At 37.7% G+C, this 27,820-nt stretch overlaps 1 protein-coding gene across 8 annotated transcripts; it reads right to left on the bottom strand.

The window, feature by feature from the left end:
* Window positions 1-10: 10 nt before the first annotated feature.
* On the bottom strand, window positions 11-27,018 carry TPD52L1 (TPD52 like 1). Of its 8 annotated transcripts, none has more exons than XR_014024718.1 (8): window positions 26,884-27,018; window positions 18,122-18,237; window positions 10,385-10,533; window positions 6,982-7,083; window positions 4,422-4,441; window positions 3,244-3,282; window positions 1,756-1,816; window positions 11-874 (listed from the first exon to the last, which is right to left on the bottom strand). XR_014024718.1 is itself a non-coding variant. In XM_081314643.1 (7 exons), exons 1-7 carry the CDS (start codon window positions 26,900-26,902, stop codon window positions 941-943), a joined length of 621 nt encoding a protein of 206 aa, XP_081170769.1. In that variant the 5' UTR covers window positions 26,903-27,018; the 3' UTR covers window positions 11-940. The 8 variants fall into 8 exon arrangements, 6 of the variants coding, with proteins under 6 accessions (XP_081170769.1, XP_081170772.1, XP_081170770.1 ...); XR_014024719.1 differs by lacking the exon at window positions 11-874 and adding an exon at window positions 962-1,072; XM_081314643.1 differs by lacking the exon at window positions 4,422-4,441 and having other exon boundaries at window positions 11-1,072; window positions 3,244-3,285.
* Between the last annotated feature and the right edge of the window lie 802 nt (window positions 27,019-27,820).

Below are 27,820 nucleotides of genomic sequence, written 5' to 3'. Positions count from 1 at the left end.
AATTTAATTGAGCTCCACATCTTTTAGATACCAGTTTTTTGTCAGGTTCAGAAGTCATGCATTACAAGATTTATTATTTTTTAAACATAATTTAAAGGTCCAGCCCTATATTAAGAATTGAAGTTTTAAATATTCTCTTTAAAAAGTCTAAATATGCTAAGGTCTTTTGGATAGGCACACTTATTTTACTCCAATGGAAAAGATAGAAAAATGTTATTACAATTCAAACTATTGCAGACAAGCAAGGATATAATCTGGTTCAGACTGTTATCAGATTAAATTGGTACATGCCACATTTGCATGGAAATTGGAACTGTTTATATAGACCAAACTACTGATTGACTATACCAAAATTATCTCATGTTTTTTTATTTCTTCAGTACTTTGTACTCAAGGCATATATATCACTGCTTCTTTAGACAGAAAACTTTGCGACATTAATTGTTTTTGGTTCCAGTCCTCATTCCAATGGCACATATAATAATGAAGAGGCTGATTTATTTTTTTTAAAACAGGCACATAAACAGAAAACAGGCAAAAACAGCTTTGTTGTTTTTTTACGCCAGGAAGAACAGAGTAGGGAAATAGCTTGAACAATAATCTGATCTTATTTTTTGAAATTCATTATAAAAACATATATGAACAAATTTCTCAAGATGATACATGCCATTTAAAAAATTGACACAGTTGTATAGTGTAGAAGTTACGATGTAAAATCACTTATAAGCACAAATAGAATAAAATGGGTAATATAGAAGGACAGCTAGCAGTTACTTCTGCAGCACTAGCTGCCATTTGGTTGCATCCCAGCCAATCTCTGCCTAGTATTGTGTAGGTATATTCTCAATGCTGTCCTACAACTTCAGACTCAGCCCTGGAGAGAAAAGAAACATTTCGTGCATCGGTCATATGCAAACAGCAGGGCAAAGGAATCCGTCACCTAGCAGTGAAGCTCGTCTTCGGTTTCTGAAAGTCGGCTTCCTGCAATGGGGCTCCGAGCGCTAGCACTGGCCGCAGAGCTAAGAACTTCTTCAAAGCTTCCTCCAGGGTGAGGTGTACCTCCAACTTTTGTCTGGAAGGAACAAAACCTTTATTTTGCTATAATCAAAATTTCATCTTTGTCCCTCTGGGCTGTTTACATATTTGGACTACCATACCAGGAACTTTTTCCACCCTTGCACAGTAATTTATCTTTTGATTGTCCCAACTCAGAAAGCAACAAGTAAGGCAGAACGTGTTTAAAATGCAAAGAAGCTAAAATGCCAGAGCAAAAATTCATTAGTTTATTTGTGTTAACAAATAGGCAAGCTTTGTGTTACATAACGATGACAGTTTGTATTAAATTAGGTATGTTGAAGTACAGAAGCCCTCAGATGGCTCTTAAATGCAAAGTTGGTGATAAATTCATCCACTTTCCCTCACAGAGATCTAATGTTGCATTTTAGGAAAAAAAATAGTAACATAGGGAAAACAAGGAATCTATCTGAACAACAGAAATTACAGGAATCCTGAAAGAAATGCAGATGATTTGGCCATAGATCTGAGAATAAGTTCTATTGAAAGTAGGGCTTGCTCTTGATAAGCAACACCCTGGGATTAAAAATGCACTGGGATTTCACAGAAGGAACCCTGTGAAAATCTAGTTTGCTTGTAACACAAGTGCCAACAATGACTTAACTGATCAACTTTTCACAAGGTTTTTCTTAGGGTTTGCCTGGCTGCCCTAATCCCTTTTCCCTCTGTTCTTATCCCTACCTTAATGCTTGTAACAGTGGTCTCAACTTTTTCTTCAAAGGATTTGAACGTAGGAGAATTCCTTTAAGGGATAAAACAAAGAACAATATTTGTTAATACTTAATCCTGTTAATTTCCTTAGTCAATACTTAAAGGTTTTAAGTTTTAACCCATTTAGAAGAAATGAACAGTATGACCTCATGGAGCACCAAGAATAATACGAATTATTCTGAAATACTTGGTCATCCATAAAGCCCACGTCACCATACCAATTCTTTATGGCCTTATTATTCCAGACATCATTCTCCAAGAAGAAAGAAAAAGATACTTGATAAAATCTATGGAAATTTATTTATTTATTTATTTATTTATTTATTTATTTATTTTATTACATTTATATACCGCCCTTTCCCGGAGGACTCAGGGCGGTTTACAGGGTAATTAAAAACCAAAATACAAAAGTTAAAAAAACCAAGTTTAAAAAAATTAAATTTATCCCTGTATAAGTAAAACCCCAATTAAAATAAATTTAATCCTCAGCCTGGGCCAGAGAGCTCGAAGAGCCAGGTCTTCAGGTCCCGGCGGAATGAACGGAGGTCGGGGGCAGTCCTCAGCTCCACTGGCAGCTGGTTCCAAAGGGCAGGCGCCCCCACTGAGAAGGCCCTATCCCTGGGTGTCGTCCGCCGGCAATCTCTTACCGGTGGCACCCTGAGAAGACCCTCCCTGTGGGAGTGCACTGGACGAAGGGAACTTGATGCCGGGTAGCATCAATTTGGGTAGCTGGGACTGAGACTCTGCATTTGAAAAATAATGAGGTTCAGAGAATACTGTATTTCAACTCTTTGCATAGGAACAAACACTTCAGTTGGAAGGCTGATGCCAAACAGAAAGAAGCTTTAATTCAATAATACAAAATGTCAGAAAGCATTTAAAATTGATTCAAATGCATTCATTTCTGAAAATTTTCTAGGAGAAACTGATTGTTGATGTGAAAGTCCTGTGGCATGTAGGCAATGTTAGTAGATCAAACTCAGAGAAATTGACTCTCTGGCCAGAAATTAGAATCAAGTTTGTTTCTAAATGAAAATGATCTGACTAGGACTTTGGCCTTGCAAAGTTTGAGAATAAAGAAGGTAAGAAAATGTAGTGGGTGCCCTTCCCCTCAAAGATGCTTTTTATTTTCTCTAAATATACATCAGATACAAACAAATGTTTTCAAACATTTTTGTTTTAAGGCACTGCTCAGTAATTGATGGAGAATGTTTTCTGTTCTCCATCATCAATTACTGCTACTACTTAGTACAATATTCTTCTGCCATTAAGTTTCAATCTTAGCCAAACCTGAGTCTCTTTTAATGACTCCAAGCCTGACACGTTTTCTTTAATCAAAAATCTATCAGAAAAAATGGAAAATGAAATTATACAAAATGTTTCTAATATTCAATATAAGGGCTGTAGGATTAAATATTTGTATAATTATAGTACCATTTGATATATAACAGTAATTACCTCATAGCAGGCATACTCATGGAGTGGCGGATAGAATACCTGCTTTGCAAAAGCATGAAAAAGAAGAGAAAATACAAAACTATTGCAGGCTTGCAGCTATATTGATTTCACATTAATGACATCTAGCAGTAAACTATTGTAGTTTAAATTCTAACAGCATGCTCACTGATGAAATGCTACTTTGGAATCTCACTAAAATACAACACTCAGTTGTCAGAATCTTATGGAAGATCTTCCATGGTGACACTTTAAATCTACTTCATTTGCTTTTAATTGATGGACTATAGCTACACATGGTTAGTATATAACATTTTAATTGTGCCTATCACGAGAGTCTAGGGGACTGCCAATAGCAACAGCAAGAAGGAAGGGAATGATTAAGATACTAATGGGAAGAAGAGCGATAGTTCTAAATCAGGAAATACTTATTCACTAATTCACAAATCAATGCAATCTAACCAAGGCCATATCCATATTCTAAAAATGGGAAATGGGGCAGATTCAGAGCTAACTCAACTGTTTCCATTTTTCAGAAAGAAACAAGCTTTCAAGCAGCTGGAAAGTACCAGGCTATAATTGAGAGCATCATGGATATTTATACTTAGACCAATACCTGCATATTTACGGTGGAAATGATACCTATAGTTGGAAGATCTAGTTTTAAACTTTCCTAATTATCATATTAGCAACTTCCTCAATAATGCTTGCAGATTTTTTTCAGTCCTTAGCAATCTCTATACCGTTCAATCAAGCTATATATTCAACAATATTTTAATTAAAGTAATAACCACCCTCTTTAAAGGAGGGAAAAAACTGTCATAGTAAAAAACATTGCCAAATATTTACAGTATGTGTTTACCCTTTACACTCACGGATAAGCCAACATTCATTTTTCATGGTATTTTGGTTACAAAAGTTAGGATATGTTTATCTGCAGGTGGACTTATCCACAAGTATGTATGGGAAAATGGCTTATTTTAAAAAAGTATTACCACATATACTCATGGATAAGTCTACCTGCAATTTTGAAGGTGTATTTTGCCACCTAAAATTCTTAGCTTATCTGGGAGTATATATGGCATTCTTCATGGAATTTCAGAGTTTCCTAAATGCACAATGGGTGGCTTACAAATAAGAAACTGAGAGACAGAATAAGAAGTAGTAGCACATATAGTCACCTTACCCAAGGGAATGTGACCTGGATCAGCAGCATAAGGAAAAATCAGGAAGAATTAAGGATGGGTATATAGCTACTAAAGTTCTTTCAAAACCCAACATAGTCTACTCAGTGTCAAGAGGGATTGAACAATATTTACAGTATTTTTCATGATCAGAAAGCATGTGCAAAGGGTGCTTCATAAAGTTTGTTAGCAGATGCAAAGCACCATCTGACTAAATAAATACATAACCTTCCATCTCTCCCAGCCACAGGTGCTTTCAGACTTTGAAAAGTAATGCCTGATTTTCAGAAAGCCCTCTATATAGCTCCCTTTTCCAATGTTTTCTCCAGCCCTATAACTATCAGTATTTGCAATCCCAGATATATTTCTAATAAAAACATAATTTTGAAAACATGTTCCCAGAGGGTGCTAGCAGTCAAACTATAAGATGTCAAATAATTCATGTCTGTTAAATGAAGTTTGCTATGCTCAGAACTATAATAGTCCTAAAACATAGCTATTTTACAGAGCAGAAATTCAATAGACTATTGTCATCATCAATAGCTCTGGAAACTAAATATCAAAAGAAGAATGTCTTAGAATGCATCTTCATCCCTTAAATGAACAATATTGCTTTAAAATGTATCTATAAATGAAATCAGTAGTAACATATGCAACATAAATATATAAGCGAGTCAGTTAGTTTCATTTACGTAGACATAAAATTAAGTGAAATTAAAAGCATGGGAGATTTGTTTGTTTCTCAGAGTCAGTTTAGAATGGAATGGCACAGAAATCTTAGACATTAATGAATTAATTAATCAACTAAGTCTGGCTGTGCTTGCAACATGAATTCAACAGGACTCGCAAGATAATTCCAAGCCAATTCCACTGTGAGAAATGAAAGTATTCAATGGCAGAGCTTACTTGCTATACTGCACATATGGCATATATAATTCAGTGGTATAAATTATGTCAACTAACCAAAGAGAAAACAATGATGATTTAAATTGAATCAACTGAAGCCCTTGAGGATGTAAACATGGAGAAAACCAATCTATATGATCACTAAGAATCAACACTGATTTGATGGCACATAATCAATCATTTCCTGAACCTGGTGCTATAAAAATTACCCAGTATTATCATTAATATAAGAACATTTATATTGCATTATTTTAATGTGATATATTTATCTTCACTTTTTTAAAAGCTTGCTATTGATATGAGCTCTTTGTTATTACTTTTTAAAAACAAAGTATACACAACTATTTTGTGCTACTTTATTTATCAAGTGGCAAATAACCATGGTAAAATGTACCTATTACTAGTTGAAATTATATTAGAGAGCAGCACAGTAAATTACCCTCATTCAAAGAATTCTTTTTCAAGGGGGGGGAACATAACTAAAGCAAAATCAACAGCAAATATGGGCAAAAACTACCCAAGTTTGGCTTTGTTTGAGCTGGAGATGGAAAAGTGCCAAACCCCAGTACTGAAATGGAGAAGTCTCATATCCAACAGTATAAATTAAAGTCAACATAGGATTTTCCATTTAAGATGTTAGAAGATAACTTCAAATCTAGAGGTTAAGCCATGGGCAACTTGCTTTACTGCCAGCTATTGTTTTGAAGATTGGGAACTATCTCTTTGAAAATGGTTGTTAATCCTTTCATCTTGGACCTATCTCCAATGCCTTTCACCTCATTCCTACCAAGCTGCTAAAACCATGACAATAAGTAACAAAGCAAATGCAAAATTAAAACTAGTTGCCTAACAGGCTTATATACCTGGAACAGATCACGTTGCTATTCATCTGTGAGTTCAATCCTGAAATGTCTAATAATCAAACCTAATTTTCAGCTCTGACTGAAAAGATCCACCATGGAGCACTCCACTGGAAATGATGAATTAAGATACTTGCAGTTTTATAAGTTCTAACATTCTAATCACTTAAGAATGTGTGCAGTCATCACTGTACGTGGCATTTCTAAGAAAAGTTTGGAGGCAAACTAGTTATTTTTCCACCTCCAAAGTGCTTTTGCAAGGATAACTGGACTTAGTTTTTTTTTTCTTGAAGATGTTTCACTTCTCATCCAAGAAGCGTCTTCAGTTCTGACCTCAGTTCTGAAGCACTGAAGACAGAACTGAAGAAGCTTCTTGGATGAGAAGTGAAACAACTTCAAGGAAAAAATTATATCCAGCTCCCTTTTGGAAAAGCACTTTTGGGACAATTATGAGCTGGATGACTGAGAATCTCCACAGGTATTCTTCAAAATACTTGTCTTTAAGATTCCATCCATGAAAAGAATTAAGCTAGTACAGTTTTTTGTGGCCCACATATACATTTATTAGTAAGAATTAGCAAGCTGGACTTAAACATGTAAGCTCTTTGATTCCCTTGTCTATTTTATAGGAATTAAATAAAAAATGTATCATAATAAGGTAGCAATTTACTTTACGATAAAACAGGAAAAATGAAAGCTAATTTAACTATGATTCAATTTTGCAAAACTAGTTGAAGAATAACCAATAGGAACTAAATGTCATCCTTTAAATTAAATCCATATTGGCATACCTCATATCTCCAAACTTCTTGCTGATAACTGTTCCAACATTGCTGATAGCTGCTGTGGCCTTTTGCCCTGCTTGAGTCAGAGTTTCTTGGGTCTTCTTATACCTAGCGTTGTATAAATAGCAATCCTAATTAAGAAAAAGATTCATTTTTGTTCCCTCAAGATATCAGCATATCATAAACTGAAAGCAAGAAGCCAAAATTCTATTTCAGGAACTGAGAGCCAAATTGCAAAACTCACTTACAAAGGAGTGAACAAGTTGTATATATGTCTAAAATGAGTTAGTCATTCTTTCAAATTATTATGCTCCTAAATAGGGCTGTGCATTGTTTGAAAATGCTAACAGCAGTTTTTCCATGCAAGTTTGAAAAATAATATGTCATTTTAAAGTATCCACATTCTTTTTTAAGAATCACACAGAAAACTGAAAACCGACAGCCCTGTTTTAAGAGCTACTGTACTTCATTCTGACATTCCAAAACACTGTCAAGTGGTTTTCAAAGCTTACAGCTTTTACTAGATATACTCTAGAGTAGGAAGATCAAGAAGCTTATACATGAACTTCCTTAGGAGATTCATGACCACAGACTAAAATAACACGAGATTTAAGTTTCCTTAATATGTTAATTGCTAGTTATCCATTACATACAGTATTGATGAATGAAATGGGCAGGGGGGAGGGGAGGGACAGTAAAAATGTGATTACTTAGCTAAAAGATAAACAGTCTAGAATTCTACTGTCTTATATTGTAGTTTATGAAGATTGGTTGAAGAATGAGCAACAGCATGCATCTCCAAGTATCACTAATTACATGTCAGGCCATCATAGTTCATTGGTACAGTATGATGTCCATCAGCCAGATTGATCTGTGTTGTACAGATGTATAAAGCATTATACTGGTTAAAGTTATCACATAGCTAGGAAATTCATTGGATGGTTATGGGCAAACTACTTTCTCAAAATCAAAATTATTGCATTGAGCATTTCAAAAATAAAATGTCAACCACAATATCAATATTAGAAAAAAACAAGAATAACCATTTCAGTCACATCTCACTAACTGTAGAGTTCATTGAATTGATTCATATTAAAAGGAATTCTGCTTTTTCTCTTAAAACAATGCATCACAATCCTCTTAAATTTGCACATGACTGGTTTATAGGACATGCTTTAACTTGCTATGTTTCCATTTTTCAATAGAATTGCTTTACAAACTGTTATGAAATCTAGAAATTGGTAAGTCAGTTTTATTCAACAGTATTTGCTGGGTATGCTCATTAATATCTCACAATTTACCTTTACCTTTCTACCTGCGCTGGAAGTACGGTATATCCTCATACTCAAACACTATTACTACCATTCTTTCTTTTACTTTGAATCTTGTAAAAATACTGAGCAAACAGATGGCATCAATCTCTTGACATTTATATACAGTTGGTTTACCAAACCCAGTTCACTAATTGTAATTTAATTCAATATATTTCTTTTTTCTATTAAGTCTTAAAAGGAAAACAACTGTTACCTAGAGGAATGGACAAGTAAAAGAATAAAGTGAAGTTTAAAAAAAAAACACATTATTAAGAGAAACAAGATATCATACTAACAAATAATAATAAAAAGAACCCGCTAAAGTGGATCATGTTTGTACTACCTTTATTCTCTGTGATTATGGAGTGCCCATTGGCCATGATTGTGTCAATGGGCACCCCAAAATATCTGTCAATGACACAAACATTTAGAAAGCAACCTGAAAGAAGTAAAGACATTTGGATCAGAACCTCCGTCAAGAAACATTGAGATTTAGACAGCTGTGTTTCCTTCTAACCAATTTTGATCAATCCACTCCCAATCTTATGGGATAACGCCAGCAGATCCCTTTTGTAAATCCAGTGTAGGATAGTATTCCACATCACTCTTCTGATTTATTATGTGTCTATCTTTTTTAATGTTTAAGTCATCATCCAATTTAATTTGTAAATGATTATTTCCATCTCTTTCCAATAGGCTGTAATTTTTAAATGCACTTCTAAGTCAACTTCAGTTTTATGCAACGGGCTTGTTCCTCTTCAATAGCACCTTCTGATTCTATTATAATGTTAAATAATTAAAAAAACTTCTTCCATGCACATATCAAACACTTCTTTTACGATAGTCATCTGGTGCCCTCTTGTGTCCAACCTTTCAAATTGTCTTATTAGTCTCAGTGTATAAATGGAAAAATTTTCCCACAAGGAAGGATCCTTTCAACTAATTTCAAAGTCTTAAAGAAGTCCAACTGACCCCTTAATCCATTTAAAAGTTTCTAAGGCAACAATAAAGTAATCATCAGAATTATATTTGATGATTAGTAGATGATTAATTTAACCAGGAAACAAAGAACGTAACAGATTTAAACCTTATCATTTGTACTGTAATTAAGTGTTTGCAAAATATTAACATTTGCCATGAACACGAAGATAGTATTTTGAAAAGAGATGTTTCCATGTGTATGAATTGTTTTATATTGTGAATATCAGGATAACTAATTAAAGGTTTGGAACAATTTAGAGGCAAAAGAAAATGCTTTACCTGCTCCCAGAATCTAGAAACTTCAATAGGTCATTGTAATTAATAAAGACTAATTAAAAAAAATAAAGTCTGGTGTTATCAATGAGGTGCCTGTCATACATTACAAAAGTGTGTGTGAAACTAGTTTCTTTGCAGAAAGATAATGCAAAAGCTGAAAACTGATGCAACCAATCTCTCATGGATTTTAAAAAATTTCCTATCTATTAAATTGCTGATACTGTCATTAAAATATATTCATCCTTGGACTCAGACAGGCCCATCTATCTACAATGCACTCTTTGAAAGTCAAATGGACTTACAGTAATTTATCCAAGGTATGTTTAAAATCCAATGTTCATTCTAAAGTGTCCAGTATATTTCCTAATTTTTAAATATCCTTCAATTAATATAACATAAAAAGGAAGTTTCCCTATACCTCAATGCAAGCTTGGAATATAACAGGCGCCTATAAATCTCCAGTTAAAATATTCAGTCTTTTGTGTACCTGACAAATTAATTTCAATGGATTTTCACTGACAAGTGATACCTAAAAGAATAAACTCCATTTCCCCAAAAAGATGCAAACCATCCCACATAAGCTAGGCATCCCACAATTATTTCTCAGAGCGTAAGTTGGCAGACTTGACAGTTATTTTGTCTTGAACCTTAGAAGTGCTCCATGAGAGAGACCAAGGCAACAAAAGAACATTCCAGGTAGAGTCATAGTAGAGTGGTAGATGAAAATCAAGCTGTAGAAATCAAATCGGTTCCAGCCCAAGTTTTGGATTGCCCATGCAAGTTACGCTTAGTAATAATACCCAGAGGGAAAGAAGAGAGCATAGGGAATTTGAACTCACGCAGTAGTAGTTTGAACATCATGCCAGCTTTTGCTGAAGTTCTGCTTCAGCTCATTCACCAGATTGATGCCCAGTTTTTGCTTTATTTCCATAAGGTGCTTCTCTTTGGCTGCTAAAACCTGGCGTAAAGTTGCAATTTCATCCTCTAGCTGCATATAAGGAATAAAGCAAAGGAAAAGCTTGGATCGTTACTCCTTGTTCTTCATGCCCATTAATTTTAAGTGCCACAGTTTCCTTAAGTACAATAATGCCAAATAATTGGATTCCCATCAAATATATACTGCTTTTATATTCACTTAAAGAATGCCAAAATTAATGAATATGACTATTCACGAAGAAATAACGGGGTCAGATAATAGGCTTATTATAATTCTAAAAAAATATGCACCATTATACAGCAGATCTTAGCAATGGTTATGTTAAGGCTGAACTTTAGGGGTGCAAGGGTAGGGACCCGTGGTCCAGGAACTTCTAAGCTGCACTATGCTTTTGGTGATAATAGTTCGGTCACCCCCAATTTTTAGCTTCCGGATGATCTTCAAAGGCATCTCCATATACATCACACTGCTGTAATTTATTCACGTGATGATGAGGATTACAAGGTACCTGAAGCTGGATAAAGATCCCCCTGTACACGGCCCTCTCAGCAGGTTTGGTTACTCCAGAAAGACATCCCCCCCGCAAGGGAGTAATGCTTGAGTAAGACTTCATTGGAGCTGGCTGAAAACCTTGAACACAAAACAGTAGCATTGTCCTGTTTGGGTTAAAACTTTAATCTGTTATACTCCTGCCAGGAACTGGGATAAGACTTCCATGGCATCTCCTGTTCATTCTGGCATAGTAGGAGTGAGTTACAGCAAAGCTGGGTGGAGTTAGCATACAGATGATACCAAACTGCAAACTAACAGATGATGTCTCCCAATGGGTTAATATAGATATTAAATCCTGAAAGTGGAGAACTGAACCCTAAAGTATCCCACAGTTGAGTGATCACTGCCCTGGACTTTTCTCTGTGAAAACCACTGACTAAAACTGCCCATTAAGGAAGAAGTAGAAGCACTGTAAAACCTTAAACCCATAACTTATGGCAGGCAAAAAGGATACCATGGCCAGTCATGAATGTTGGGTGCACTCCAGCAACAAAACGACTACTTCCAAGGTTATTTTCATTTCTCCCAAAAGGGTTTTGGGTTTTTTTTTTGTGTGTGGAGTTGTCTAATTAGATTAAATGAAGAAGAATAGAAGATCTGTCTTCCCGATGCCTGGCCAGTTGTGGCAAGTACAACATAATTATCAGAGTATCAGGAGAAGGAAAGAGAGTGGTGGATTTGGTAAGAAGAAAGCAAGGTGGCTCTAGAACAAGAAAGGGCACTGTGGGTGATAAGAACTCCAGAAGGTTGTATAGCTTCCCCTGAAATCTGATAAAAGCCATGGGATATGCTGAAAACCTGGGGTTTTTCAAAGGTGCAAAAAGAAATTATCAGCAAAATAAAGATAATTATTGTATGTACTCCTCCACTGCTAAGACAACTCCAAATAAAAACTCACTTTATGGGCCAGAGCATAAAAATAAATAAAAGCACCCCCAAACCCAACTAATCTTATATAATATCACTAAGCAAGATATAATGTTATTGTATCTTAATTTAACATTTACTTGAAGATATAAAGTGCAATGCAAAATTTGAAATGTCCTCCACTACACAGCTGTTCCAGCCATTCCAGAATCAAATCAATAAACTGTTTTCAAGCTCTAAATTTTCCTGGAATGGGTGAAATGGCATTGCATTTCTTCCAGTAAGGTTGGAACAAGTTGTTTCAAATCTAAAACTTTCCCCATTTAAAATGTTTGAGCACTTCTACTATTATCTTAGTCTTCTAGGCTGGGGGTTGGGTATATCTTCCTACGATACTTGACTTAATATGCAAACATAGATAAAAGACAACAGTGGATAGAGCAGTTGAAAACCAGTTGGCAAATAAACATAAAGCAGTCTGTTTGCCTGCTTATTTATTATCCATAACAGCTCTCATGTAAAAATCCTGGAATGAAATAAAGATTCTGTAAATATCAAAAAATCATGCAATGGTGAGCCTATGGATTATGATACACAGGGATTTCTATACATATGTCTCTTGAAACAGTGGTTGGGAAATTTAACTAAGACAGTCTATATATTAACAATTTAAAAACTGGCTCCTGCATTATAAGGCAGCATGGTTAAAAGAAGGAGTCTTAAAAAGATCTAGTCTGAGAAAGAATGGGATGCAAAATTTAGGGTTATAATAAAACTAGCTGGTATAGATAAGAATTCTGCTTCATCTAGATCAGGAGTGTCAAACTGTCAGCCTGCGGGGCAAATGCGTCACATAGAAGCCATGCCCACCCCAGCTCTGGCAAAGGAAAAAAAGTCACAATACATCATGACACGTCACGTGATGCAGCGAGTTTGACACCGCTGATCTAGATCTACCAGATGTGACCTGCAGAAATTTCGGTGAGCACTAGCTTGGTGCAATACATTCTGAGTGCCATCTTCCGGTCATCTGATTTCTGTAACCTGATTTGGTAGCTGTAACTTCATATGAGGAGAAAGAGGACCTGATATGATTATAATATTTACAGTTTGGGAGAATGTAATCAGGTTTAATAAATATCTTCAACTACTGACTGTTTGAAAAGGTGTGGAGAACTACAAGGCCCATAGCTTTCAATGGAAGGGTAACAGCTAATCTAAACAAGCAAAAATTCATTCACTCTTCAGAAAATTGGTAAACTTGGAGAAGTTTCAAGCATTTCTGAAGGCAAATCTCCAGGGCATTTCTTTGAAACAATGAAACAGTATGGCATCTGAATGTTACGAATGTTCTAAGATCAGAATTGACCTTGATTCCATAATCACAAAAACTACAAAACAATTTGCACTGTGGCGTGTGCTTTGAGGATAAAGATCTTAACCTCACCTCACATCAGTGAGAAGGAAACACTGGAGGATAAAAACTTAAAGAGGTAAACATAAAATTCTTTGTACTTGATTTTGACTCAGTTTTTTAAATCATAAACAGATACACATAAATAACCAAGTGAGCAGGAATGGATAATCCTGGTTCTTCAAACTATTAGGTGTGGCCCACCAAAACAGATGTTGAGTTGCAATTTTTTTAATGTGATAATAGTAAAATAATGCACATTAGTATCAACAATAATATTTATCACATGAAATATTCATCACATTTAAGTTTTCAATAATCTACCCAAAGAATTTCAGTTATTGGTACATTAAAAGCATAATAAAGAAATGATAATAAGTAAGTTTGATTTGTCTTGACACCACCCATATTTAATTTAATTTAATTTATTATCATTTCTATACCGCCCTTCTCCCGAAGGACTCAGGGCGGTGTACAGGGCAAGAATAAAACACAGAAATTTACAAAAATTAAAAGATAATTAAATGCATGCCTGATTAAAATACAATTGATACATAGTAAAAAACCCCAATAAAAATGATAAAAAACCCCACCAATCCCCCCTCAGGCCAGGCCGGCTTGCTCAAACAAGTATGTTTTCAGATCGCGGCGAAAGGAGTGCAGATCGGGCGCCGTCCGGAGCTCAACCGGTAACTGGTTCCATAGCTCCGGGGCGCCCACAGAGAAGGATCTCCCCCTGGGGGCCACCAGACGACATTCTCTGACCGGTGGCACCCTGAGGAGGCCCTCTCTGTGGGAACGCACAGGGCGCAGGGAGCTTGATGCCGGCAGCAGATGTTCCCTGAGGTACTCCGGCCCCATGCCATGGAGGGCTTTGAACACCATTACTAGCACCTTGAATCTCACCCGGAAGACAACTGGCAACCAATGCAGCTCACGGAGCAGAGGTGTCACTTGGGAGTATCGGGAGACTCCCAACACAACTCTCGCGGCTGCATTCTGTACCAGTTGGAGCCTCCGGGTGGTCCTCAAGGGAAGCCCCATGTAGAGAGCGTTGCAGTAGTCTAGACGAGAGGTCACGAGCGCGTGAGTGACCGTGCATAAATCATCCCGGCTTAGATAGGGCCGCAACTGGCGCACCAGGCGAACCTGGGCGAAAGCCCCCCTAGTCACGGCCACCATGTGATCTTCCAAGGTAAGCCGCGAATCTAGGAGGACTCCCAAGTTGCGAGCCCTATCTACGGGGGGTAATAATTCACCCCCCATAGAAAGAGATGGAATATCCGAATAGACCCGGGATGAAGGTATGCAAAGCCACTCGGTCTTGTCGGGGTTGAGTTGAAGTCTGTTCCTCCCCATCCAGACCCGAACCGCCTCCAGGCAACGGGACATCACATTGAGGGCATCACTGGGGTGGTTTGGGGTAGAAAGAAAAAGCTGGGTATCATCAGCGTACTGATGATACCCAACTCCAAAGCCATATATCTTTATACTTGTCTATTGTGATGACATGCTGCTAATTCCAACCTTGTATACTTATATCAAAATGCTGGTTGCAGGTATATTACTTTATGTAAGTAGCACTGTGAGGCAGGTTTTGTCACATGCACACACGCACGTCACTCACTTGTTAAAAGGTTAAAAATGAAAATTAATCCAATAACCATATGCCCTCTCTTGGGAGGACCATGGTGACATTTGTCCCCAAATGCTAGTCCTAAATATAGCAAAGCTAGAGTGACTGGGTATCTGGAGGTAAGCTGTTTAAAAGAGGGAGACTTTAGGTCCCTGAATATGGCATTCCTTTAAAGATGGAACCCTCAGCAGACTTATGGGAAAGTTATGGCAAGCTGAAGATAGCTGTGCATTTTTGCACAGCCAATGTCCATGGGAAGTTGCCAAACAAATTAGCATTTAAAACACCTCTCTGGATAAAGGTGAGGACCAGGGATCACCGATAAGTGCTCTACGCACATGCTTTCCATAAGGATACTGTAAAACAGCACTATCCCGCAGATTTTAGAGCACTGGGAGCCAAGGAAAAGTCAGCTTTCTCCAAGCTACAGTTCAGAACCTTCAGAAGAACAATGGGTTTACCCACTACCTCTTAGTCACTTCAAGAAAGTGCTTGTTAACTGCTTTTGGGAAATTAAGAATCTTCAGATTGACAAGTCTTACCCTACTGAGTGATACTCCTTCCTTCCTAATGAAAGAAGTTTTATGTAAATTTAGGTACTTTTTTTAATTTGAAATAAACAGCAAAATGGTAATTAGAGTGTTAATTTTGGAAAGTTTTAAGTGAACTATGGGGCTGGATGAATTGGAAATAAGATTTAGAAATGAATTACAAGAATCCTTCCTGTGGGTTATTTAAAATCCTATTAAAATATATGAGTATTGTAAATCTAAGTGTAAGAAATCTTCCTATGGGAAAATGTTGTGGATTAGAAGAAACTGTGGTAAGAGTAAACTTTGAAAGGTGGATGCTAGAGGCAATCAGAAAGAGCTAAAAATCACAATTAAAAGAGAAGAGACCCATTAATACAGGATGGAGAAAAATATTTTGATATCGGAGGAATTTAATAGTTGGCAACAATGCACTCAGAAATTTATCCTAAAAGTCTACAATTATAAATATGTTTTTAAAAAGAAAATAGAAGAGGATACTATTGAGAGCCAGGGTATTTTGGATATGGGTTTAAAAATGACAAGAATGATATATAAAAAAAGATGTTACAAAGTACTTGCAAACAAAACCATCTGAATTCTCAATAACTAAAAGAGATTCACAAATAATAAATCAAAATAGTGACTTGGACGACTTTCTTATCTTGGACTTATTTTGGACTTAAAAAAGAAATGTGCTATACTTGTGAAGGAGTTCCTGAGAAAGACAAACAGAAAATGAAAAGAAATCAGCTTTTGAGACATCATTTAAAGGGAATAAACATCAATATAGATGCTGTTATTTTTTGTATGTGTTAAACTTGCAACTTGCAGGAGGAGTTTCTGAAAAGAGACAGGAGAAAATGATAAGAAATTAATTTGTGGGACCCTATTTGAAGGGATTAAAGAGTAAGATTTTTAATATGTTGCTGTTCCTAGTGACTCTTAATGGATTTTTCTTGAATGATGAGGCTTTAAAGGTTTGTTTACAGGTAAGAGATAAGATTAGGGGAACAAGGATATTTTTGTTCTATTTAAGGGAAATAATAAGTTACTGTTTTAAAAGTAAAGGATAATGAAACATATTTGATTGAGGTTAAAATATATATGTTGCTATTTCTGGTAACTTATTGTACTTTTGCTGATTAGGATTGAGTGATGAGATTTTATATTTTTTTTCTAGATGTGATACGAGAACAGATGTATAAGCCCTACCCCAAAAAATAAACCCTAGTTTTGGGGCAAGGCACACATCTAAAAATCAAGCTAGGGTGGAGGTGGGGCATGGAGCTGCCCCATGCGCCCCGAACCCACTTACCTTGCAGCCAGGCCTCTCCTCATCGGCCCACTTCTTCTGTGGTGCCCCAGGCATGCATTTCACAGTAAGAGGCCTTTCCAGAAGGTCTCTGCAGCTGAGAACAGAGCTATGGATTGAATCCATAGCTCGGTTCTCAGCTGCAGTGGCCTTCTGGAAAGGCCTTTGACTGTGAAATGCAGGCCAGAGCTCCATTCTCGGCTGCAGAATGAAGCTGCTCCTTTGGCCGCAGAAGAAGTGGGCTGGCTGGTCGGGGTTATCGGAGCCAGAGGTGAGTGAAAAACACACAGACACCCCGAAAATAAGACCTGGTGCCTCTTTGGAGGCAAAAAAAACCTGGGTCTTATTTTCAGGGAAACACGTATGTAGGGCTTTAAAGGTGACAACCAGCTCTGGGTTGGGGTTAGAGTGTGAGTGGCTGTGAGCAAAGACTACTGATCCAGAGAAGGCCATATCTTATTTTAGTCTGCATTGGTCCTCTTGCATACAACCTTCACTTACTGTGTAAGTAGGAGCAATGAATCCTGAAGGACTCTACATGGAGGTTATGTCTGTCTGGGGAAGCATTACCTAATCCAAAGTCAAGGATAGTCTATCTCTGGATATGGCTGACTTCCAAATATACAGCCTTGTCTTGAGTGGATTCAGTCTAAGCCTATTTCTCCCTATACAGAACCTAACATTCGCAAGAGATCAAGTCAGGATATCCTGATTAGCCCAGGATATAGATATATAACTGAATATTATCAACATATTGATGATACCTCAACCCATGATGATGGAACACCACTCCCAGCAGCTTCAAGGAGATTGTAAATAGTAGTAGAACAATTGAACTTTCAAGTAGCTAACTGAAGAACATTGGCTCCCGTTTCCGAATTCTGACAGACAATCTAGGACAGGGGTAGGTAACCTTGGCTCTTTTATGACTCGTGGACTTCAACTCCCAGAATTCCTGAGCAGCCGGCTCAGGAATTCTGGGAGTTAAAGTCCATGAGTCATAAAAGAGCCAAGATTGCCTACCCCTGATCTAGGAGGACGATATCATGGTTAAGAGTGTCCAAGAGGATTGGGGTAATCATATCCCTCTATCTCATGCACAGCAAAGTTGATCAACAAGAGCAATCACTGCAATTTTGAGCCCATATCCAGACCTGAATCTCAACCCCAATGATCCAGATAATCTGTTTCGATCAGGGCTGTTTGTAATTATACTCCAATAACTTCACATAACTAAGTGACCAAAAATAATAAAAAGTGAAAAAATAGTAAAAGCAATGAATTTTAAATGTTTAAAATGATGTATAAAGGTCAAATTACATTACCTGGATTACTTCAATTTTTAATTCTTCTCGCTCTTCTTCTGAAATCACATTGGTCAAATCAACATCAGTTATGGTGTCTCCATCTGTCTCATGGAATGTTTGTTTTTCTAACAAACCTTTGGAAATAACACAGAGAAGAGTGAAAAAAATAGTATAAAGGCTCCTTCAAAGGAAGCTTGATTCCTGGGTCTTCACAGACAAGTCATAGTAGGGAGACACAAAGAAAACACAAATTCAGATAGTCCTTGATTTGCAGCCACAACTGACCCCAAAATTTCTGCTGCTAAGCGAGACATTTGTTAAATGGGTTTTGCCCCATTTTATGACCTTTCTTGCCATAGTTATTAAGTGAATCATTGCAATTAAGTTAATAACATGGCTGTTAAGTGAATCTGGCTTCACCATGGACTTTGCTTGTCATAAGGTCATAAAAGGTGATCACATGGGGGCCACTGAATGGTTGTAAGTGTGAAAAAGGTCATAAGTCACTTTTCCCAGTGCTGTTGTAACTTCCAATGGTCACTAAATGAGCTGTTGCCAGTCAAAGACTAGCTGTAAGGAATAATCATTAGTGTATCATTCTTGAAAGTATAAATAGGTGTACAGCTTTCCAGAAATAAATTTATAACATGAACACAAGCAATTTAATACTTTAAGTGTAGGGTGTGCTCCTTGTGTTTAGAGAAAGTGAACAATTTGATACAGTATATATATTAGGCTTCTCCAAGACTATCCAGTAAATATTTTCAAGCTCAAATAAAACTTATCCTTAGGATCCTCGTACCCAGTTTTCCATATAGATTGTCAACTCGTTCGACCTTATGACTTACTTTGCTCAATACAATGTACTGGACACCTTTATTATAAAGAAGATTTTATAATAGATGGCTTGAATTTAGTTTTTAAAAATAGAACCAAAGGTCCTTGAGAAATAGTAAAAATTTATGAAGCTTAAAAATTGTAGACATGCTGTAAAATATCAGGTCCAAATTTTCTACAGAGAACAGTACATGTTGACCAGCTAACATATGTTCAATTCTTTGCTGCCAGATCTAAAATTCAGTTTTTCTCCATTACATATACTTTGTACAGCTCATTAAATTAGACCTTATGATGATTTAAATGGCACAAAAATATATTCAAAAGAAATAACAAAGGAACTTTGGAAGGAAACAGAGCATCTGTGTAATTTCCAAAGAGCTATTCAGTTCAGGTAGTTACTAAATGCCTTCACATTTGTGTATTCTGGTTGAAATGTCAACCTTAAGGGAAGTTAAAGACAATTACATCATTCATAAGCAACAACACCATACAAAGTTACTGTACTTCTTGTTCTGTTCCTTAAAATAATATTTTAATTCTATAGATCTTGTAAAGCAAACCACTACTGCACAGTTGTTTAATATTAAAAGTGATGTAGCAACCTCATGCTTCTGAAAATACTTTTCCTGTACCACACCACTTTATTTCAATGATAAACGAGACAGTGAGAACAGGGAGAAGACCAATTCCCTGCAACTGATTAGACCTAATATTAACTGTATAAAAGAAATGGAACCAGTTCTTAAGAACAATTAAAATGTTCAGAAAATAGCTCACAATTCATTCTTAGGACACAGATTTTGAAGGTCAGAAGAGTCAGTATTAAGTTATGTTGGATCTTACTTCTAAGGTTAGAAACAAATTGACTTCATGGTCCTTTTATCCATACTCTTACCCAAATTTACCTCCATCTCTTTGCTGCCATCTACCAGCCACCCAGGTTTTTTTGCAATAGCTCTGTAGTTCATGGCAAAGCAGTGACAGCGTTGTCTTCTTGGGTTCAGGAATAGCTAAATATGAATAAACTCATGCAGGAAGAATATTTCTATGACAAACAAAATTAGAATGATAAGATGAAGATAGTGTTTTTCCACTTACAATGGATAGCTGTAAAAGCTGTGTATTAAGAAAAAGCAGGAACCCAGATACTTTCAATTATGGATGAATAGTTACTAAAAGAACCCATCAATCTGTTGTGATTCAGGGTCAGCCTGTGGGTTCGGCAGTTGGGTCGGACGACTCAGAGGAGGAGGAGGGGGTGTTGAAGACCTTGCTGAGGGGGTTGAAGATCTTGCTGATGAGAGCCCTCAGCCAGGCCCCTCCCACTTGGTCACCACGGAGACCCAGCTGTGTGAGCCTGACAGCGTGGATGAAGATGACCCACAGCTGGCCCTGTTCAAGGACGCCCGACGCAGGAGGCAGTCAATTAGGAGTAAACAGAGGAAGGCAATGGGGCTTCTCAGAAGGAGGCAGAGAGAAGCCACGCCCTGAACTCTATATAAGGGGAATGTGTGGGGAGGGCTGGTTTGCTGAAGGCAACCGCTTGGATAGTTCGTGTTTCTTAAAGCTCCTGTTTCTTGGTTCGTGTCTTGTTTGTTTTTGTAGCTATAAATTTGGCAGGCGTAATTCCAGCCTCTTGCCGTTTGTAAAGGGGTTGTCCCTGCCTTTTCTGCAGGGCCGGTAGCAGGCTGGTACAGAACACAATCAGTCCTGGATTAAATAAAGACTGACTGATCCCTTGAAGTGATGAGTAGCATGCAGAAACTAATTTGGAGGCGTGTAATGCAAATATATGATGGAGTAGAAAAAGCAAATAGAAGAAAGAGAAGACAAGAAGTATGGGCAGAATCAAGAGATCAGTGTTATCTCCTTAGAAGAGCTACAGGTTTTCAAATCAGGTTAAAATGATGGACCTTAATTCTTACAGTTGCCAATGACTGAGCCCAAATAATTAAATCAAATAATGATATATAAAGGAGTTCTAGATCTATTACTAAATTTACTGGTTGCGCTTATGAAACCACAGAGTAATGCAGCTGATTAGTATTTAATTTGGATTGCAGCTCTTATTATGCAAAACTTACCGTACCAATGAAATAAACATTATACAGCATATGAGCTAGGACTAGGTTAACAGAAATTATATAAATATAATCTTTCACATTTTTCTATGAAATATGAAAATCCAAAATTTAATTAGGCATTTTTTGTTGTTTTCTTTTTTGTTTATTGTCAGCTGCCTTGAGTATTATTCATTGGTAGGAATGGAGATATATATCAAATAAATAAGAAAGAACCATAGTCACTCATTATATTTCATTCAGCATTGACAGGTTTTAGATGCACAATAATTTTCTATACAGGTATAAGCTGTACTGGATCAGGCCAGGGTTTATTTTAATCCAGCATTTTGTTTCTCATATTAGCCAATAACTGTTTGTTTGCAAGCAGGAAATGGAGACTTCTCCTGCCATTTACCAGGACATACATTACTGCAAAAGGAACAAAAGAAAACATGAGTTACAAGGGCTGCATTTCTAAGTGAATGGGATTCTACTGAACAAGAACCTCCCTTCTAGTATAGCAGAAGATAAAGCATGGAAATGAGAAAAAGTAAACACTCTGCAGGGTGCTGGACAAACAAGGATGAATAAGCCGATGGAAATATAAAGTAGCTTTGGATTAAAACCTACTAGTGGTGATTGGCTAAAGTGCCCAAATCCCTCTGCCAAGTGATATTGAAAATTTTCCAAAGGATTTTTCGTGGCAGTTTTCTTTAAATCCAGGGGAAGTAGAAAAAAAGACAGGTTGTAACCACACAGGTCAGCTAAGAGTTTTCACTTACCACCTTGATGAAAATTCATCAAGGAGAATTAACAGGGTCAGTGAGCCATTAGAGGACAAAAGTTAAAGCTAGTAAAAGAGCATGCAAATGTGGCCTCTCGCCTTCAGAAGGTTTCCATGCAGATTAAAGCTTTTGAGACACAGCATGGGACCTAGAAAAGTGCTTAGACTGAACCACGTATTGGGGCTTTAGTTCGCTGTAAATGCACACAGGAGCACTGTAGGACATCTGAGATATAATGTCAGGTTTTAAAAACTCAGCAGTGGCAAGCTTGCATCTACCCACTTTAGAATGGAAAAAGCCTAGAATTGCCCTAGCACTGCTGTTAGGTTTGACAAAGGTGGATCTGATTTGTTCCCTTTAGCTTCTGGAAGCTTAGGAAAATATGCCAAGGTATTTAAAAGCTGGAACTTGTTCAGATTTATTATTTCTAATTTACCACCGAGGTTAATGCAGCTAGGTCTCCCAAGAAGAGCACAGTGTTGGTTTTGGAGTAATTTATTATAATGAAGTATAATATTCCATTAAAGCTTGCACAACTCTCCTAAGCCCACTTAGATAAATGAAAGCGCTGCTGAATCATTGGCATACAGCAGCACTGCCCAATACCTGTCACTAATTTGGGTGGGAGAAGGGGTATCCACAGGGATGGAGTTTAAAAAACTCAAGATGGCAGTCACACCCATGTCTCCAAAGCCCCATTCCTTTTTCACATGCATTCTACATTTATGATTTGTGTATGTTTACATTTCATGGTGTGATGTATGTGAAAAGGGTGGAGCTCTGATTGTATAGATGAGGCTGCCATCTTGATTTTTCCAATCCTATCTGAGCAGAGCTCTAGATAAAAGAAAAGAAATATGGCCTGTTTTTAAATAAATTCCTAAGAAATACAGTTACTAAGTTACTCCCTTTGGACATATGACCAAAAAAAATGTTTTTCATTTGTTAATCTACTCTGGCGATTGTAATCCATGTTCCTTTCCACTTAAATTAACATTATTTGGAGATTTAATCTTTCTCACTCTCTCTTTGTCCTGAAAATACAAACAATATTCAATAGGACTGAATGTACCTTGACAATTGCTATTAATACTTAAAAAGTGGAAGATTCTTTTTCATTTGGATTGTCACCAATGCAAAAGGTTATCAGCTTGAACTCAGTAAGTTATGTGTATTTCTACTCTTTCCTCTAAGCCAGGGTTAGGCAACCTTGGCTCTTTTATGACTTGTGGACTTCAATTCCCAGAATTCCTGAGCAAGCTATGCTGCCTCAGGAATTCTGGGAGTTGAAGTCCACGAGTCATAAAAGAGCCAAGGTTGCTTACCCCTATGTCTACTCTAAGCAATGCACCTTCCTGGTCAGTCAGATCTTCTGAAGTAGATTAGCAATAATAATGTTTGTTCTGATTTTTGATTATGATATTTGATCTTTTTTTTAAAAAAAATCAGACTATTAGGAGTTCTGAACATTCAACTGCTAGAAAGGCAGATATAGCCATTACATGCTGGAACCCATTTTTAATGATTTCTTGTGAGGAAGTCAGCTTCTTTATTCTAGAATAACCCTCCAATATTAAAGATGGATATCATATACCAAGTGGGCAGAAAGTGTAAAAGATAACCAAACACCATTATGGTAGAGTCTGAATAAGAATCGTTCAAGAAACTGAGAACCCACTGTTCAAAATCTTTTCACCACTATTCAAAATCCTTCACAACACTCTACAAAAGATTTTAGAAAAATGCCTGGTACTTCAAAATGCTTATTCCCTCAGGAGGCACTGAACTATACAATAATGTTTTCTTCTCCTTGCAACCTTTTTCATAACTCAAACAATAAACATTGAAGAATCTTTTATAGGCTTTACACTAACACCTCATAATGTGTGGGAAGCATATTAGCAGCACAAGCATTACATGAATTCTGAGTAATCCTTCACAACAAGGTTTAACTGTTGAAATCGGTTTGGCAACTTTCTATTAGAAAACTGAACCAAGCGTGTCCTACTCGTCTGTTATTTAGCTCAATAAATAGTAATTAAGTGCCACACAGAGCAGAACTCCAAAATCAAATTGCTATCACTCACAAATCTCTCTCATACCTGTGAATATTCTGAGAGCAAAAGCTTTATGAATTTGTCAGAGAGCAGGCACTGGTTAAAAAATGGCTCTGGCTTTTCTGGAGGATCCAGAACCCAGCTGCTGGCTCTCCCCAAAATCAATCAATCAATCCAGAAATCAATCCAGAAATCAATCAATCAATCCAGAAATCAGCAACTGACTTTTCTGAATGATCGCTATCATTCAGTTTACACATTACAGTCTAAGATTAATAAAGTGAGAGACTGGCATTCAAAGCATGCTCTCGCCGGCAAGTCCCACTCAAATCCATGAGACTCAAATCCATGAGTTTTAACACAAAGCTGGAAGTTGCAACTAACAATGACTCGTGGGGTGTGAATAAACACAATGAAACAAGTTTCTTTCAATTATTTCAGAATAATTGCATGCATTATCAAAACATTCATGTTTAAACTGCAGCAGTTGTACACTTTTCCAGTCTGATGCAATGCATGTTTTACTTGGAAACAAATCTCACTTAGCACAAGGAGCCCTTGGTACAAGTATAAATAATTACTCAACCGTGATATTGTGCAAAGTTACATTTAATCCCTTTATTAAGACTAAACAATAACGAATGAGTACATCCGTTTAAAACAACTTCTCGTTTTTGCGAACTTGTTTCCAATATTCATCTTTTACTCACAAGATAGTGTGAAATTATCCCTATTATAAATTAGCTGGCAGAATGTTATCTAAATAGTTTTTTTCCAGAAATATTCAAGCATGTCTGCAGAATGGCAAATGGCACTGGCTAAAATTTTCTGGATTTTTTTCTAAGGACATGAAGAACATACCTTAAAAAAGAGTAACAGAAAAGCCTTCCTCAATGATTTCTTAGATTTAGAAACCGATATTGATGTAACTAATGGAGTCACAAGAAGAGGATTATAGACTCTATAATAGGATATGGGCTATTAAGAAGCAAATGCTCCATGGAAGAGCTATAATTTAACTAGTTCTCTCTCCACTAATAAGAGGCATTTATTAACAAAATGCAGGCATGAAATCAGAGATATAAACAGAAACAGCAAATAACATAAGTTCATAAATTTTACTGACCAAAAGGAAGCAAGTGATGCAAGGACCAAAGAGAGATTCTGACATTTACTTTCTATTGCCAAACCTGTTATACAGCAATCCAAGCAAAACTCCTTAAGAGACAATGCTGCAAATACCGGCAGCTCTTTATGAAACAATCGTCTTTAATACACCAAAGCTGTATTCCATCATACATGGGGGGAAAAATGAAAAGATAATTTGAAAGTTTATGGCATTCCCGACGCTCACGGATGGACAACGGATCGCATTCTATTCACCAAATCAACAAAGGAGCTTTGCTTTGCAACCGGCAAAAACTCTTTAACAACGCGAAATGATAAAGAAGAAAACGCGTTTTTTTTGTTTTTGTTTTTTACTTTTACTGTATTTGAATGAACGTTTTAAGAATACACGGGAGCCATTTCAGAGGGAAACTGGAACAGGAGAGCGTCCTCAAGCCTTTTGCCTTTTGCTATTTGAGTGTTTCGCTAGGATAAAATTAGCAATGAATAGAATGAATATATTTACCAGGCTGCGTCTCTTTGGTGGGAGAGTAAAAGTAACGGAGCACGCCATGGCTTCCGAAGAAACCGGCATTAGGTTGGTTGGGATGAAGGAGATCCAGAAGAACAAGTTCTTAAGTTTTTCTCACCAGGGGACCGCTTATGGTTCAAGCTACTGATGAAGAGCAGATGATATCACTCTAATGGCAGAAAGTGAAGAGGAACTAAAGAGCCTCTTGTTGCGAGTGAAGAAGGAGAGTGCAAAACTTGGGTTGAAACTAAACATTAAGAAAACCAAGATCATGGCATCCGGCCCTCTCAATTCCTGGCAAATAGATGGGGAAGAAATGGAAGTAGTGACAGGTTTTATTTTCCTGGGCTCCAAGATCACTGCAGATGGGGACTGTAGCCAAGAAATTAAAAGACGCTTGCTCCTTGGGAGGAAAGCCATGGCAAATCTAGACAGCACACTAAAAAGCAGAGACATCACCCTGTCAACAAAAGTGCGTATAGTCAAGGCTATGGTCTTCCCAGTTGCAATGTATGGCTGTGAAAGCTGGACCATAAGAAAGGCTGAGCGCCAAAGAATTGAAGCCTTTGAACTATGGTGCTGGAGAAGACTCCTGCGAGTCCCTTGGACTGCAAGGCGATCAAACCGGTCAGTCCGAGAGGAGATCAACCCTGACTGCTCTTTAGAAGGCCAGATCCTGAAGCTAAAACTCAAATACTTTGGCCACCTAATGAGAAGGAAGGACTCACTGGAGAAGAGCCTAATGCTGGGAAAGGTTGAGGGCAAGAGAAGAAGGGGACGACAGAGAATGAGGTGTCTGGATGGAGTCACTGAAGCAGTAGGCGTGAGCTTAAATGGACTCCAGAAGATGGTAGAGGACAGGAAGGCCTGGAGGAACGTTGTCCATAGGGTCGCGATGGGTCGGACACGACTTCGCAACTAACAACAACAACTGATGAAGACTACCGACCCAGCCATGCGGGACTCTCAACTTTCTTTAAAAAAAATCCCCAGCACTGAGCTTATTCAAGGGACCTCACTTAAAAAAATGTATCTTAAAATAAAACGCGGGCTCCATTTCCGTACCTTCGAAGACCCACAGGGGGAGAAAAAAAATACTGATTTCTCCCAGAACACCGTATCTTTCTCTCTCGTCTATTATGGTTATGGTTATTCTGCAAGAGGAACCTTTTCAGAACTTTCTCTAGCTGTTGCAACCAGAGTAAATGGTTAAGCTTTGGGGCTGAGGTGACCAGCCTGAGGATTGCCACCCCCTCCTCCTCCCGAAAAACCCAAATACCGACCAGAAAGCGAACGGGGGGTTGGGTGGGAGGAAAGAAGAAGCTGGCAATCTCTTACAAGGAGAACGGGAACAAACGCGCGCGGCTTCCCCAAAAGCACCGGCTAAGCCACGCACCTTGCGCCTGTGTTTCCATTGTCCCGCCAGCACTTCTCCAGCGCTTCACCGCGGAGAAAACCGGCGGAGGGATCCGCGTCTAAAACGCGTCCGCTTCAATGCAGCGATTGCTGCTTTTGGGGATCATCAGCCGCTCCCGCTTCGCCGCTCTTGCCCGTGCTCTGAGGCAGCGCCATCTGTCGGTCTTTTGCCCTCTCTGCCACAAGACTTCTGGGTTGTTTTTTCTGTGTGGGCGCTTTGAGGGGAGATCGGTGTCACACGTTAAGCGAAAGCAAATCTGTGTTTTTTTCTTTACCCAATGCTGGATTTAGGCTTTAAATAAGCAAACTACAACTTAGGGGTTCACAGTCCGAAGGGCCTCACAACTTTTTGGGGGGGGGGCTTGTAGAATTTACCGTGTTTTTTTATGTGAACTGTAAGTATCATTTTAAGCCCAGGTTTTCTCTGTTTTCAAGTTTACATTGATCAGAATTTTTGAGAGTAGATCCCAGGGGGGGGGGGGAAATGTATTTTTCATTTTTTAACTTATATGGTAATAAAAAGGTACTGTGCGTTCAGAAAGTATTCAGGGCCCCTTCACTTTTATCAATTTTGTTATGCTGCAGCCTGATTCTACAGGTTTTTTTTAATTCCATTTATATCCCGCCCTTCTCCGAAGACTCAGGGCGGCTTACAAGCTTAGCAGTAGCCTTCATTCTATGTATATGCCTGCTTATTAGGGCTTTCACACACACCCCAAGCGGCATTATTACAAAGTCAGCTTATTGCCCCCAACAATCTGGGTCCTCATTTTACCTACCTCGGAAGGACGGAAGGCTGAGTCAACCTTGAGCCTGGTGGGATGCGAACCTGCACTAATTGCAGGCAGCTGGTGTTACTTAAGGAGGCATTAGCCCACTGCTCCACCAAGGCTGTTGAAATTTATTTTTTTCTCATT

This window comes from Vipera berus (assembly GCF_964194415.1).
Source record: "Vipera berus genome assembly, chromosome: 1".
NCBI lineage: Eukaryota > Metazoa > Chordata > Lepidosauria > Squamata > Viperidae > Vipera > Vipera berus.
The sequence above is the reverse complement of the archived record's forward strand: the minus strand, read 5'-3'. Positions and strand labels throughout refer to the sequence as shown.

Excerpts from the sequence above, each read along its gene's own strand:
- TPD52L1 (XM_081314643.1), bottom strand. Across the intron at positions 3,286-6,981 it reads AAGAAGTTTGGAGATATGAG|CAGGTATTCTATCCGCCACT; the intron begins GTATGCCAATAT and ends GCTTTTGCAAAG. Across the intron at positions 1,817-3,243 it reads ATGAGTATGCCTGCTATGAG|GAATTCTCCTACGTTCAAAT; the intron begins GTAATTACTGTT and ends TATCCCTTAAAG.